This window comes from Megascapheus bottae, chromosome 12 (assembly GCF_031878675.1).
Source record: "Megascapheus bottae isolate mThoBot1 chromosome 12, mThoBot2.hap1, whole genome shotgun sequence".
Classification (NCBI taxonomy): domain Eukaryota; kingdom Metazoa; phylum Chordata; class Mammalia; order Rodentia; family Geomyidae; genus Megascapheus; species Megascapheus bottae.
The window spans coordinates 43701521-43715153 of record NC_143520.1 but is presented as its reverse complement, the minus strand read 5'-3'; the positions used below and the strand labels follow the sequence as shown (position 1 = coordinate 43715153).

The window sequence follows — 13633 nt, the reverse complement described above, 5'->3', positions numbered from 1 at the left end:
ATAAATAATTGGAGGGCTGAGGTGGCAGAGTGCATATCTAGTAAGCTCAAGGCTCGGAGCTCAAATGCTAGGCAATTCATTTATTAATTTTTATGTTCACAAAACTTTTATATCTTACATGGTAGAAATTTAAGTGATTCTCACTACTTAAATAGAAATCATGTGAATAAACAAGTTGAGCTACAATGCTTAAAAAAAGAAACATTAGAAAGGTAATTCAATTTTAATTTATTTTCATCATGTTTTTTTCTTCATGATCCAGATATTTTTAAATGCAAAGAAAATTAACTTTCCATGATATGTCAGGGATGGGCACTAAAAAAAACCAAAAAACCAAACAAAATCAGACTGCAAATGAGTTATACAAATGAAAATATCAAATGGAGATCCAGTTATCAAAATGAAAGCATTCAACATATTAAAAGTTCACAATTATTTGTACAGCGCACATAAAAAAGTCAGCTTGCTAACCAACTGTTGTGATTTTAAAGAACTATTGCAGAAGATTGACGAAAATAGATTTATTAGTGAACTTATAAAGAGGTTAAAGAGCCTGAAACAAGTATTAAAAAGAAATCTGTGTCTTTATTAGAATGGTGTTAGGCTTTAAATATATCAATTTTGGTAATCAAATTATTGTTTGTAGTTTGTTTTTTAAACAGCTGTAATACTAGTCCAACCATCTTGTCTTTACTTTTTCTTTTAAAGCAAGAAACAGAATGCAGATAATCAGAAAGCACTAGCAGGCATCAGTTAATCCAAGATACTAGCTTCTTAGTTCCAAAAGCATTTGCAAAGAAAACCATTGGTGGGGTAAGGGAGAGGGGAGTGGAGGCAATTCATAATAACTGGAATTCCATGAGTGGGTATGCCAAGTCTCATGAGGCTATTTTTAAAATTTATTCTTTACTTGGTTACTTTTCGTTCCTTGATACTAATTTTTCTTTGACTTTTTTTCCTCAAAGTATAAAAAGTATGAAATATAAACAAGCTCTTGCACTGCACACATCGAAGTGTACAATTCAAGCATTATAGAGCTATCTACATACTGATAAATCCCATCAAATCTTGGATAATTCAATAATATACAAAATATCAGGGCACAGAAAGAACTAAAACCCACTTCTTTTGTTACACATAAGATTCAAATATTCAATCTAAAGAAAAACAATCATTTTGGCTCTCTTCTACATTTGCTGTTGATACACTTATTAAAATATTCCTGTATAATCATGTTTGGTCTTACTATTCAAGTCAGGTTTAAAACCTCGAAACCAGCCATCCAGACAAAACAAGTAATCAGAAGATTATCTCTTTTCCATTTCCCTAACCCCAAATAACTAGGAAGTCGATTTTAGGACATGACTCCAAACACTGGATTGTGACGACAAATGCTAGGTCCAATTTCTTCATAATCTTTTTTGGTGTGGCATACTTGGTAGAACTCAGGCTGAAAGAAAAATAAACATTTTAATAAAAACCAAAATCAACTATATTTCAACATTCAAGTGAGATGTTTTAAAACAATGTTAAATTCCCCTGTCTAACCACTGTAAGCTAGTAACGTAAGTTTTGTCATTTTTGGAAAGAAAAAAAGCAATGAACATCTAATGGCTATTATAGTTTTTTCCTTTTAAAGATAATTTTAAGGCATAAAATTGTAACTCAAAATAAATGACTATTGAGTCAAATTTTTAAAACAATAAAAAAAAACCCTTTAAAAAAGAACGTTACATTGAAATGACTTTTAGTTTTAAAACAGCTATGTAACTTATGTATTCAAATTTTAAAGTATACTATTGTGCACAGTTTTCTCTGTGCTTCTAAAAATATCTTTGCATTCTTCTGTTTAAAAAACACTGTACAAATAAGCTTTACCATACTCACCGTGGAAGCCAGCATTGATCCACCAAACCAAACTGCATATCGTTGCATGTGGTGTGTAATTACTTGTACATCAATAGGTTTTGGCTAAAAGACAATAATGTAAGATCAATTCAATAGTAGATGCAAGTAACAATTTTTCTATCATTAAAACTTAAATGTACATATATAAAAAACAGAAAGTTGGGCAATGGTGGCTCATGCCTGTAATTCTAGCCATCTCAAGCAGAAAAATCTATCATAATCCATCTTCAAAAGCCAGACTGGAGGCTACGAACTTTGCCTAACAACTTATTATGTATTTTATTAAGCACTGGAATAAAGGACTTCAGAGACACAAACTACAACGACAAGGTAAACATAGGAAGATACAGAAATACTTATTACCCTGGTTTGAACTTAACACATTTCATGGATACTCCATAAATACATACAATTATTGTGTCAATTAAAAATAATTTTACGCTGGCTGCGATGGCTCACGCCTGTAATCCTGGCTACTAAGGAGGCTGAGATCTGAGGATCAAGGTTCAAAGCCAGTCAGGGCACAAAAGAGCCTGAGACTCTTATCTCTAAGTTCTAGAAAATAGGAAGTGGGGCTTGGCTCAAGGGTAGAATGGTAGCCTTGAGCTGAAGAGCTCAGGGATAACACCCAGGCCAAGACCAAGCCACATGACCCACAAAAATAATAATAATTTTACAAATGTACTAGACACTATGTAGAAAATTAATTATACAATTTGTGGGTAGGGATGGGAGGGAAAAACTGGGAAAGAGCAAGCGAAAGGGGTAACATTATCCATAAAGAAAAGTACTTTTGAGTATTTTAATGATTATGGTACTGCGAATGAGTCCTCATTAGTACTGATTTCAAAATACAATGAAATGTGTTTTATTTAGCAATTGATCCTCTGAATTAGTGTTTTGCTTCAATATTTAATAAGGATGGCAAAAAATTACTAAAAATGTGTCTTACAAATATAGAAAACACACACCTAAGAATTAATTCCTTTTTGGCAAATAGCTTAACAGTCTAGCATCCAGAAAAGAAAGATTATTTGAGAAAAACACCAATTTGTACAAGTCTGCTATGTGATGAGAACTGCTACTGGCTTGTGAAAGCAAACTGTCAGCATGTCTCTTGACTGTATTGTTTTCTTGCTATAAGGGTATTTAGAACTTCAAGCATTCATAAGAAATTTTCTTGCTGGAACATAGTGAAGAAATACTCTAAATGTGAGTTAACTGCAAATATTTCTTATAACTACCAATCAGATTTCTTTTGCAGGGTTGAGAGTATATCTCAAGTGGTATAGTACTTGCTTTAAGAAGCAGTAGTCCTCTTGTTCAAACCTCAGTAACAACTAAAAATTATAGCTTTCAAGAAATACACTATCCTGAAATAATCAAATGAGTCACAATATCAAAGAAAGAAATATATAACACTGCCCACTTTTAATTTAGAGTATTGGATAAATTCTTATTATTTTCCTAAGAGCAAGCTGACAAAGATTTCTCATTCCAGCAGTAATCAAGGCACCCTCAACCTTTTCAGCAGTAAGTGAAAAAAACCAACCTTCAATCTACCACCACTCAGTTCCTCACTTAATTTCAGCCTGGCATCTACAGTTCTTTTCAAATCTCTTTGCAAGCGACGTCCGAAGTCTCTGAACATAGTTGAACCTCCAGAGAGGACAATATTCTGCATTAGTGGAGAAAAGTAAGTAAGCATGATCTTTTCAGTATCTCACTTTGTTATCTGCTATATTGAATTTATTTGTATTTGGCTATTTGAAATTTGATAGGGAAGGGGGGAAAACCAAGACGGGTGGGGGGGTGGGGGGGAGGGTAATGGGGACCAAGACATGTGAAAGGGTATCAATGTATGTGAATTAATGCACCTTCTATCTGGCAAATATCATGTAACCCTTTTATTAATTACAATAAAAAATTAAAAAAAAATAAAAAAAGAAAGGAAAACCTATAGATAAGTAGTACTAAAATGAACCATCTTTTTTAAAAAATGCAATTAACAGTAAACAATGAATAACAGCATGTAAAAAACATGGGTGTTGATATTGTGCTAAAACATAAACAGGCAGGCAAAGGTAAAACTGGAAGGCAAAAAAAAAAAAACATGTTGGGCCAGGAGCATAGCCTAGTGGTAGAGGGCTCGCCTAGCATTCATGATGCCTTGGGTTCGATTCCTCGGTACCACATATGCAAAAAAGGCTGGAAGTGGTAGTATGACTCAAGTGCAAGAGTGCTAGCCTTGAGCAAAAACTGTCTAAGAACAATGCCCAAGTCCTGAGTTCAAGCACCAAGACTGGGGGCGGGGGGGGGGGAGGGGGGGAAGCAAGGGGGAGAAGGGGAGAGAGGGAGGGGAAAAAAAGCATGTTGCAAGATTGTATAGGGTTTAAGCTAAAGCACCACTTATCAATTATGTGATGTTATGAGATGACATAAAAAGTTTTGAGAGGCTGAGTTTGGCCTAGTGGTAGAGTGCTTGCCTAGCATGCACAAAGACCAGGGTTCGAGTCCTTGGTACCACATACATAGAAAAAGCTGGAATTGGTGCTGTGGCTCAAGTGGTAGAGCTCTAGCCTTGAGAAAGCCCAAGGACAGTGCTCAGGTCCTGAGTTCAAGGCCCAGGACTGACAAAAAAAAAGTTTTGAGAATCTATGTATATAAGGTCATATATGATAAGACTAAATGAAGTCTAAGATATGGAAACAAGAGCTTTATCTTATGTGATTGTTCTTCTTAATGTACTTATTTCTCTTCTCTTTTGTTGCCCTTTGGTTACATGATGTTACAGTATCTGACTTTGTTACCTGGTATATTGTATATACATTTATTTGTTTATCTGAAATAGGGAAGGGAAGGAGGGAAAACAAGATGATTGGGAAGAGGTAGGGGGAGAGAAATAGGGACAAAAACATGAGAAGTGGTATCAATGTACAGGAAGTAATGCACCCACTACCTGACAAATGTAACTCTAACCCCTCTACACATTATGCTGACCAAAAAAAAAAGTTTTGAGAGAACATTTTCTAAATAAAAAGGTTGTAATCCTAACTATTTAGAAGGCTGAGATCTGAACACTGCAGTTCAAAGCCAGCGTAGGCAAGAAAGTCTAAGATTTTTACCTTCAATAATCTACCAAAAAGCCAGCAGTGGAACTGTGGTTCAAATGGAACAGTAGCAGCAACAAGAAAAAAGCACTCAGTGATAGTGCCAGGCCATGAGTTCAAGCACGAGGACTGGCACACATTCAATAGGTTGTACATGGTAAAGTAAGGTTTTGTCTTAAACTAAAAGATGGTCCCAAAATGGAAACAGACACATAAGGGCAAAGCCAGAAGTTAAAAGCATGTCAAGTACTAAGGTAGGATTTCCTGAAATAAAATTGATAAAAGGCCCAACATTGCCTTGATGAATTACTAACAGGCTCTCTTTTAAAAAGCTGTCCCTGGGCCGGGAGTTTGGCCTAGTGGTTAAAGTGCTTGCCTAGCATGCATGAAGACCCGGGTTCGATTCCTCGGTACCACATACATATAAAAAAGCTGGAAGTGGTGCTGAGGCTCAAGTGGTAGAGCTCTAGCCTTGAGAAAACCCAAGGACAGTGCTCAGGCCCTGAGCTCAAGCCCAGGACTGGCAAAAAAAAAATAAATAAATAAAATAAAAAGCTGTCCCTTTAGCCTTAATAAAGCTGAAGCACCAAAAGTGTGTCCTCTATGGGTGCATATTTTTTTCTTAATAAATTTTGATGTTTTTAATAAACTTTACTATTAGTTGTTTGTATATATATGTGTGTGTGTATAGATTTATTTACACAAACATATGTATACATAGTACATGTACACAAATGTACACAGATAAGTATATGTAAATGTATGCATATGCATACAGATATACAAGTATGTTTATATATGTATATATACATGCAGATGTATATGCATTTATATGAATGTATATATGACCTTGCACATGACTGCTTTTAAAAATACTGACCTTGTAGAGAGGACGTCTTACATCAATAGGACAATTCTGAATTACTTCATCTACAACTTCTGAGATAGGTTGTGTAAAGTCTGGATTAGCAAACTAAAAAATATGAACATAACAATAAAATGTTAAGAAACATTCCAATTTAAAAAGGACTTTTAAAAATAGTAAATTAACAGATTCAAATTAAAGCTCAAAACAAATTTCAAGAAACTCAAATAAAATAATGGTAATACAGTACTTTGTAGCTACGAGATTAAATATGTAAAACTAAATATAAGAATACTATGACATACATGTCAAGATCTGAGTAATTACGAACGCATAGACTGCTAAAAGAATAAATACATCAATGCAACTATTTTTGAAAACAATTTGGCAGAAGCTAGTAACAACCTAAATACACATACCAGTAAGTCTACTTCTTTGAAAAAACACTTGGAGAAACTCCCACACATGTATTAGAGAACTGATTCACTCTAGACTTGCAACTACTGAGTTCATCAGTAGGGCTTAAAAAAAAGACAAATGTTGTACTGTCCAAAAATCTGTCACTTCCATGCTGAAGATTTCTGCATAACTGGAATTCAGCAAATTTCCTTGAGCAGCACATTTGTTCTTCATGATATAGCTCACAAATACTGATTTGGATATCTTCCACTGTACCTCATAAACTGTCTAATGTCCCAGAACTTCACTTAGCTCTTCAACTCTGCCAGAAACATACCTTCTTAACATGCATACCTAGAAAAAAAAACTATCCAACTGTTAAGATAAACTAAATTCCACTATTACCTCTCTGAGATATTTCTCTAGTTTTCCCAAGCAGACTCAAATGTTCTCTGCTTCTATGCCCTTAACAGATACATGTATTCACTAAAGCCACTAACAGACTGAAACAATACATCTTATTTTTTGAGCTCAGTTAAGAGAAAGATTAAATCATTTTACCTTTAAATACTCAATGCTTAATCTGAGAACATAAAAATTATATCCCCTTAATATTTGCTAAGTGAATGAATATTGAAAAATTGCTCCCTTTTTTTGGTGGTGTAGAAGTATGAACTCTGAGCCTTGCACTTGCTACACAGTCAATCAATCTACCACTTGAGCCATGGCCCCAAGCAGAAAATTAACTGTTCTTGATGCTCAGGAAGCACAGAAAGGATTTACTGTTATTCTATCAATAAAGTTGATTTTCTGATGCGAAGTTACCAGAATAATTTTCATCATAAAGCATGTATTCCATTAATTTACTTTGTTTGTTTTGCCAGTTTTAGAATTTGAACTCAGGACCTAGGCACTATCCCTGAGCATTTTTTTCCCTCAACTAGCACTCTACTATTTGAGCTACACAGCTCTACTTCTACCTTTTTAGTAGTTTACTGGAGATAAGAATCTCACAGACTTGCCATCCCAGGTTTACTTTGAAAAGTAACTGAAATCTCAACCTCTTAAGTGGCTTTAGTAGTACAGATGTGAGTCACAGGGGCTCAGTTCTAATTTAATACAGGCTTGATGTTACTAAGATTTTACAGTGATAGACTATTAATTCTTTGCACAATGGCCATTTTATACTTGGGGGATCCTGACCAGAGCCTTTCCAATATTTTAAAGGATTATAAATATCAAGGGCTCCTTCTCTTCCCATGCTGTTCAGCAGTATTCCTTCTTAAGCTAAAAATACTAAAGTGACACAGTTTCATTTTCCCATAAAAACTAAGAGGTTAGCTTATTTTAAATTTTCTCGGAACATATTTCAATTATTTTTTCCTGACAATTCTGAAGCAACTGCATTGGAAAATAATAAGCAACTTACCTCTGGATGAAAAAAGATTTCAGGTCCCAAGAATCTTTCATAACCAACATCGATGGAAAATTCTTTCTTTGAGATAGCATTGATTCCAGTATACTGTTTAATCCATTTTGACCCATCAGTGTCATACTTGTTAAATTCTTTTACTAAATCTGGGCAGACATAACTATAGCGCTCCTTAAAAAGCAAACAAATAAAAAAAATCTGAACATTTAGTTTTAGAAGAAGTGAAAAAGAGTATCTGTAAATGAGAATCAAAAAAAATGTTCAGTATACAAAATTAGTATACTATAGTGGAATAAATTTTGTTAGGATATGTGCTTGCTTAGCATGCACCAAGGCCAGGATCGATTCCTGGGTACCATATACATAGAAAAAGCTGGAAATGTTGCCGTGGCTCAAGTGGTAGAGCATTAGCCTTGAGAAAGCACAAGGACAGAGCTCAGGCTCTGAGTTCAAGCACCAGAACTGGCAAATTAGATAGATAGATAGATAGATAGATAGATAGATAGATAGATAGATAGATAGATAGACAGACAGACAGACAGACAGACTGACTGACTGATAATAAACAACCTATACTTAATTTTGGGCTTCCTATATGAAAATAATTAGGACTTGGAAGGTTAAAGAGCCAAGCCCTACTATGTTAGTATTACTTCCCAAAACAGTGTTTAAGTCACTCAACATTTTTCACTCTTTTAGTAATAATGACTCTTGTGTTCTAGAAAAATATACACAAAGGATTTAAACTGATTACAACAACACAAATTCTAACCTAAATGAAGCAAAGAAAACTAAAATGAAAATATAAACTACTCTATTTTGCTATTATCTGCAAGGTAGTATTATCTGCAAGAGTGAATTATTGCATATTTGGTTATATGTCCTAAGTAAAAGTTTGCACCAAAAACACAATTCAAAAAATATTTATAGTTCAAAAATAAGTTAGTTGGAATTTATGAGATGTTGACTATCTTAACTTCTGCTGTTAATTTGACTAGATTTAAAGAATATTCAAAGAATTGATGAAATAATAGTTCTGACAAATACTAATTAATAAATACTAATAAAAAATACTTCTAATGGTTTTCTCAGATAACACCCCAGAGGAGAGTTTGGTAAGACTGAATAGAGAAGTCTGCCTTGGAAAGAGGGGAAATGTGTATCTTTCAACAGCTGGGGAATCACAGAGAATTAAAGGCAAAATAAAGTTTAAATTCCCATTTTCTATTCTAAAGCTGGGATGACTGTCCAGTTGTGCTCCCGAACACAGAAGTTACCTATGTTTCTAGGCCTTCAGGCACAGACAGAGGATATCATCACTATTCTTGGTTTTGAAGCCTGCAGATCTAAACTGAGATAGACGCTGAATCTGCATCCAGTTTGCTTTTTACGAGATAACTAAGCCACAGGAGGTAATTCCCTTGATAAATCCCCTTTCTTGTAAACATATCTATAGCCTATTGGTACAGTTCTTGGGCATTCTCAAGGACTAGTGCTCTACCACTTGAGCCACAGCACCACTTCCAGCTTTTTTCTATATATGTGGTGTCACATAATCGAACTCCCCGGTCTTTGTGCATGCTAGGCAAGCACTCTTACCACTAGGCCAATCTCTTGACCCACGTTGTTTTGTTTTTAATATTTAACCTTCTAAAGATGTTTAAATTATAGTGCTTCTGTTTCTTTCTTAGTTTTCATATTATCAAATTGAAGTAATTTTGGGGAGCCACCTGACTTGACTACATACGAAATAGTCAATGCATCTACATGCCTGTTACTAATAGAGAAAACTCCAATAAACATAGAGGCAAATAAATATTTTTCTTACAAGAGAAGACCTGCTTTTACATATTCATAACACGTAAAGAGACTTAGTAAAATATATGTCATGTCGGCAAATGACAAATTCAGAAAGTAATGTCAAATAACATGGCAAAAAATTAATGAACTATCTTATATAGCTATCACATTTTTCCTCTATAGTTATCCAAAGGTTGTCTATAATAGTTCCATCAATCAATTACAAAAAAAAACACTTTTATTCATTTATTTATTATTTTTTTGCCAGTCCAGGGCCTGGCACTGTCCTTGTGCTTTCTCAAATCCAGCACTCTACCACTTGAGCCACAGCATCACTTACAGCTTTTTCTGTGTGATACTGAAGAATCGAACTCAGGGCTTTGTGCATACCAGGCAAATACATTACCATTAGGCATGGCTCCTGGCCCACAAAAAACCAACTTTAACAAAATTGTTAAGATTAACATGGAAGTTTAGATGCATAGATTCTATAAGTAATTACTAATAAAATAACCACAAAAACATTAAATGATTTGTTTAAAGATCCTTATACGAGTTAGTCCTCATATGTGAAGTCTGTAAAGACTACAGAAAGTGTTGATAATCTAATCTACAAATAATGTTCTTGTAAAACAGAGAAAACAAATATAAATTAGAGGAATTGTTTATAACTAGCTGACAAAAGAGAACATTGCTAAGAAATTTCTTCACAGTATTTTTATACATATGTCTTTATTTCTTAACTGAATTACAGTTTTACCACTACTACTTACCTTTACTGCCTTGGCAGTTTCCAGGGACTGTTCTGGAGGGATTCCTACTTCTCGATCTCTCAGCAGTTGTTGGATAAAATATGTTATATCTCGCCCTGCAATTGGAATGTGTTTTATACAGCTGCCGATCACATACCCTTCAGCCTAGTTGGGAGGGAAGAAAGATGTATCAAATTTACTTTCATTGTTTTGAAGATTATTATAACCTAAAAATGAATCTTTTTCAAGTTAGTGTATTCACATCTCAAGAAATGTTTTATCAAAACAATTTTTATTTCTATCCTTCAACTGCAGTTTTTTCAAACCATACTTATCACAGAATTTATAATACTACATAAAAATCATGAATAAGAACCAGCTAATGCCAGGTGTGGTGGCTCATGCCTGTAATCCTAGCTACTCTAGAGGCTGGGATCTGAGGATCGTGGTTCAAAGCCAGTCCAGGCAACAAAATCTGTAAGACTTATATCTCCAATTAACTACCAGAAAATCGGAAGTAGTGCTGTGGCTGAAGAGGTAGGGCATTAGCCTTGAGCTGACGAGATCAGGGACAGAGCCCAAGCCCAGAGTTCAGGCCCCATGACCAACATTAAAAAAAAAAAAAAAAAGAATCAGCAACTTAGATTTATTCCATCAATAGTTTGTAACCATGACTGAAATGAGTAAACACAGAAATAGTAAACAATAAAAATGTCAAGTTGTTTAGACAGCAGATTTTTTTATCAGATAGGGTATTATTTCTAAATCCTTCCTGATTTTAGGAAAAACTTTATAAATTGTAGTCACAAAAAAAGTGATCATAAGCCTAAAAAGTAGTTAGTGCTTTCTTAATGAAGTACTAAGTTCACAAGCCTGAAGCATTTCATGAATTATCATCATGGCTATTAACATGACTATTAACTAGACTCTGTAGAACAGATTACCAACATCTGTCACAACTATAATGTAATAAATATTAAAACAGCTAGACATGCCAGGAGAAAACATTAAGGATTGGTAGCAGTTTATTTCTGTAATTCTAGCATTTAGTAGATTGGCTAAGAGTTTGAAGGCAACTTAGGATAATCAGAGAGCTAATTTCAAAAGACCAAAACAAACAAGAATACTAAGGATTGGATTTATCCTCTGAACTCAGAGGAAGGTGAATAAATTATATGAAGTAAGTGTTTTCAAACATTCAGCAACAAGGCAATAAAAGAAACAAAGAAATAAGAGACAAGATAAACGCTTTCACTACCCTTCTCATGGCCTGCGGAAGCTCCTACACAGTACTAATGGAAAATAGAACCGAGAACTACTTGGAAGTGGCGTTGCAGCTCAAGGGGTAGGGCAGCAGCCTTGAGCTCAAGAGCTCAGGGACAGGGCCTAGGCCCAGAGTTCAAGTCCCATGACCGAAAAAGTAAATAAATAAATAAACCAAGAACTATTAATTAGCCCATTAATGTGAGAAGATAAACCAAAAAGCTTCAAGAAAGTAGAGAGTATAAATTCTAAGCTCACACCCAGAGGAAAAGAAAGATTTCGAGTTCTCACTATTCACAGTGAAAGATGTTTTCAACCACAGGACATCAAGTCTTGAATCTTCAGAAGAGTACTGCAATCCATAATAGAAACAGTCCTAGACTACTATCTTTTCTGGAACTGCCTAGTGATATTTATCACTAATATGTCAGGCACTAGGTGGTTCATGCCTGATATTCTCACTACTCAACAGGCTGAGATCTGAAGATGTTGAAGTCAAACTGGGTAGAAAAGTCCATGGGACTCTCATCTCCAATTGTGCACCCAAAAAACTAGAAATGGAGCAGTGGCTCAAGTCCATCAGCCTTGAGTATAAAAGCTCAGGGATAGCATTCAGGCTCTGAGTTCAAGCCCCAAGACTAGCACCAAAAAAAAAAAAAAAAAAAAAAAAAAAAAAAAAAAAAACCCAGACCATGAAAACAATGAACTATATATTCCAAATGTGTGGATTATATTTATGTGAATTATATATACAATAAAAATAGTATTAAAAATACTAGTGGCCTAGTGGTAGAGTGCTTGCCTAGCATGCATGAAGACCTGGGTTCGATTCCCGGTTACACAATAGAAAAAAGCTGGAAGTGGTGCTGAGGCTCAAGTGGTAGAGCTCTAGCCTTGAGAAGGTCCAAGGACAGTGCTCAGGTCCTGAGCTCAAGCCCAGGACTGGCAAAAACAAAATAAAACAAAAACCTAATTATTAGGGTCTAGAGGTATAGTTCAGAGGTAGAACATTTGCTTATTATCAATCTCAAAGCCCCGGTATTTAAAAAGAACATCAGGTGTCTAATGGATAGAAAGGGAGCAGGACTGTAACCCAAATGCAGTCATCCTGGGAATGTTATCCTCAATGGAGTTTGTATGATTCATTAAGCTACACATAAGAATATGAATAGAAGTTTAAAATAATTTCATTCCTTAAATTTCATTCAATATGAAAGTGTTTAAATAAACCTTCATATTCATCACCAACAATAAAATTTAAAAAATTTTAAAAATGAATCTTCATATTGATGTAAATATGTATATATATTCCCACCTAATAATACTGAGTGTAAAATCTATTGATTGCTTTACATCATCAGGTATAATAAGAAAATTAACTTGTTATTAAGAGACATAAAAGCCTTGGCAGACAAACACTATTTCTGACAATCTAATATAATGCATTTTTAATATGCTTTACTAAATAAAAGCTATGTAACATAATCAGCAAACTGAGCTTCTTACTGAACAAAATATATTCAAACAGTATTAAAATCCATGTACTACAGTTAGTACACAATAGCAGTGATAGTAATTATACTACACAGTTCAGGTGCCATACAGTTAAGTCCACTCGGTGTTTAGACCATTTGGAACTATCTTAATTATGATGTGCACACAGCATATATGCCCACCCAACTGGTAAATTCCATGTTTAATAAAGCTATATGTCTACTCTAGGTATAAATCATGATTTTCCTAATTAAAACATAAACCAACAACAAAAGAACTAGTTTGGAATTCACTTATACAAAGTTAACGATTTGGCTAGATGCCAATGGCTCATGCCTATAATCCTAGCTTTGTGGAAGCTAAGATCTAAGGATTGCAATTTGAAGCCAGCCTGGGCAGGAAAGTCCAAGAGACTAAAGTGTCTAATCATCTAGCAAAAAAGCCAGAAGTCACTCAAATAATAACGAGCCACAGCCATGAGTGAAAAAGCTAACAGAGCCCAGGCCTTTAGTTCAGGCCCCAATATTGGCACACACACACACACACACACACTTCTCTCTCTCTCTCTCTCTCTCTCTCTCTCTCTCTCTCTCTCTCTCTCTCTCTCTCT

General features: G+C 34.8%; 1 protein-coding gene across 1 annotated transcript in view; it reads right to left on the bottom strand.

The window, feature by feature from the left end:
* Nucleotides 1-212: 212 nt before the first annotated feature.
* Nucleotides 213-13633, bottom strand: part of Actr3 (actin related protein 3) — a 43362-nt gene continuing 29941 nt past the window's right edge. The window contains exons 7-12 of the mRNA XM_090342924.1: nucleotides 10288-10431; nucleotides 7712-7885; nucleotides 5899-5991; nucleotides 3461-3586; nucleotides 1888-1971; nucleotides 213-1450 (exon numbers count right to left, since the gene is read on the bottom strand). Coding sequence (XP_090199050.1) covers nucleotides 1355-1450; nucleotides 1888-1971; nucleotides 3461-3586; nucleotides 5899-5991; nucleotides 7712-7885; nucleotides 10288-10431 — 717 coding nt within the window. The 3' untranslated portion in view covers nucleotides 213-1354. The remainder of the gene's footprint in view (nucleotides 1451-1887; nucleotides 1972-3460; nucleotides 3587-5898; nucleotides 5992-7711; nucleotides 7886-10287; nucleotides 10432-13633) is intronic.